The sequence below is a fragment of the Exserohilum turcica genome, assembly GCF_000359705.1.
Source record: "Exserohilum turcica Et28A unplaced genomic scaffold SETTUscaffold_202, whole genome shotgun sequence".
Lineage (NCBI taxonomy): Eukaryota > Fungi > Ascomycota > Dothideomycetes > Pleosporales > Pleosporaceae > Exserohilum > Exserohilum turcicum.
Window position 1 is genome coordinate 1 of NW_007360029.1, and position 2,605 is coordinate 2,605.

The window sequence follows — 2,605 nt, forward strand, 5'->3', positions numbered from 1 at the left end:
CAGGCAGGCATGGCGGTTGCTCAACAAGAACAGGAGAGACAGGCGAACAAGACTCGGAGAGAGGCACAGAGCTACCGAGTAGGCGACAAGGTATGGCTGAAGCTCGATCAGCAGTACGGCACAGGGCGAAGCTCAAAGAAGCTCGACTGGAAGAACGCTAAGTATACAGTGGTGAAGGTAATCGATAGCCACTTAATTGAATTAGATACGCCTCTAGGACCACACCTTGTTTTTTATGTTGATTAGCTGAAACTCGCTAGCAACGATCCCCTCCTAAACTAGGTTTAGGACGACTATTAGCCACAGCCACTACAGGTAGACGGAGAAGATGAATGGGAGGTAGAGGACATTATGGCAGAAGAGGTACGCCGCCGTGGGAGAGGGCGTAAGCTATACTACGAGGTGAAATGGAAAGGGTTCCACCAAACGACGCTCGAACCAGCTAAGCTGCTAGAGGACGCTGAGGCAGTAGATCGTTGGGAAGCATTCACGGAGGCCAAACGAGACAGCGAGGGCCGCCTCCCAGAGGGGTTTCGGAGAGGCGATGCGGTATCCCCTAAGGAGGGGGGTATTGTAACGGGCTAAACGCCCTTTGGATAGCTCCTCGATGGAATCTTGGGCCAAGCTGCGCGCGCACCATCTGAACTACGTTCAGACCGAGCAGCGCTCAGACAACGCGCTCAGATACTCTGGCATAACCTTTCTCTGATAAGTAAATAAACACCACGTAAGCAGAGTAGATAGCTCCTTATCGAATACAACCTCTTGTATACCTCGCGATTGCTCCCTAGAGCGCAGCCCCTTACACGGCTAATAGTTAATATATACCTACTATTTCTAACCATCTTTCTCCTATATGTTTCTTATCTTGATTTCACTATAAGGAGTATGATCCCTATAGTATAAGTATATAAGAAATATCTAATCCATAGTCCAAGTTATATGAATTTGAAATTTTGGTTGTTCTTTGATACCTACTTTAAGACGTTGGATATCTTAGATACCCTATATCTTAAGCACGATAAACACCGCCAATGCAGTGGTGTTGTATCCTAACACGCTATGCCTGTAAGGGGCTCGACCCCGGAGGGTAGTCTTAAGCTCGGGAGCACGATCGGACAGGCCAAGGTAACAAGATTGTATTCGATAGAGAGCTAAGCTCTCGGCTACGTAGCTATCTATATACAATGCTAGTTGCTAGGGTAACAATTAGGCCAGGCAGGTGGAGTAAACGAGGTTGTAGACGAGTATGGGAGGCGAAGGGCGTTTAGCCTGTTACAATACCCCCCTCCTTAAGGAATAGCCCCTCCCTTCTTTGATCCAAAGAGGGCATCCATAGTAGGGCTTCGTGCAGTAGTCTTAGTTCTTAGCTAGGCTAGTCTAGCTAGGCTAGCTAGTCTAGCTGAGCGGGATTCGGGGCAGGATTCTATCCAGTGATTAGCTGATCTGCAGCAGAGGCAAAGGTCGTTGAGGAGGCGGTACTCTTGGCGATCTGCTGAGGCACTGGACGAGGTCGAGGAGGATCGGGATCTGGAGGGTCTGGCAGGTCTGGCAGCGTTGACTCGGATTGGATCAATATCCATCTGTTGGCTGAACCGGTTTCGGCTGGACTGGTTGGGCTGGCTGGACTGGCTGGGCTGGCTGGGCTGGCTGGGCTGGCTGGGCTGGCTGGGCTGGCTGGAAGGAAAACGCTTCGAACGCCTCTCGGCGCTCTGCATGGTCTCTACGTACTGATCGTACGGAAGGCTGAAGAGAGAGTCGTTTAACTCCTCAAGCTTCTGCCTGAGCGACTGTCGGAGACCGCGATGCAGCGTTGTGACACGGGAGATATCTGGCCACAAGGAAGCCTTTGCTTCAAACGATAGCCGCTCAAATCGCGCAAGGTAGGCGATTAGCGACTTATCGTCCCTTTGGCGGATCTAGGAGAAACGCTAAATTGCCTCTTGTTGCTTACGTGGATTGTAGTAGAGGCGCTAGAAAAATAAAAAAATCTATTCTAGGTCCCAATCTAAAAGCTCTTTAGACTGTTCGCGGAGGTGGAGGATAGACGCCTGTTAAGGCTGCTCAAGACAATCCCATACGTAATTAAAGGCATCAGCTCCTGTAAGCTAGTTAGATTAGAGTTTAGCTTGGATAGACGGTAACCATGTGCGCAGCGTGTGCGGTTTGCCGTCGAACTTGGGCGGGTCTGGTAGGCGCACTCGGACTCGCGTCTGAGCGTCGTTCGGGTGCTGGCGGGACTGAAGCTGGAGCTGGAGCTGGGCGACGCTGTCGCGCAGGGAGGTAATCTCTGATCGCTGGTTCTGGAGCTCTTGCTGGAGCTGCTGTACGAGCAGCAGAAGAGCGTTCTGGTTCTAGCTAGGGCTAGACATAGTTCTAGTGGATAGTAAAAAATTTTCTAGCGAGGGCTAGACGCTTGTCTAATCTCCTCTTAGCTAGCTAGTGATCGAATACAAAATGTAAGGGGCTCGACCCCAGAGGGTAGTCTTAAGCTTGGGAGCACGATCGGACAGGCCAAGGTAACAAGATTGTATTCGATAGAGAGCTAAGCTCTCGGCTACGTAGCTATCTATATACAATGCTGGTTGCTAGGGTAACAATCGGG

At 50.6% G+C, this 2,605-nt stretch overlaps 1 protein-coding gene across 1 annotated transcript; it reads right to left on the bottom strand.

The window, feature by feature from the left end:
- Window positions 1–2,117: 2,117 nt before the first annotated feature.
- SETTUDRAFT_112404 (uncharacterized protein) lies at window positions 2,118–2,327 on the bottom strand (the record flags this gene model as incomplete). The annotated part of the gene is made up of 1 exon (XM_008027885.1): window positions 2,118–2,327. A coding segment is annotated over one exon (210 nt), but the record flags the coding sequence as incomplete, so codon positions are not given.
- Window positions 2,328–2,605: the final 278 nt, after the last annotated feature.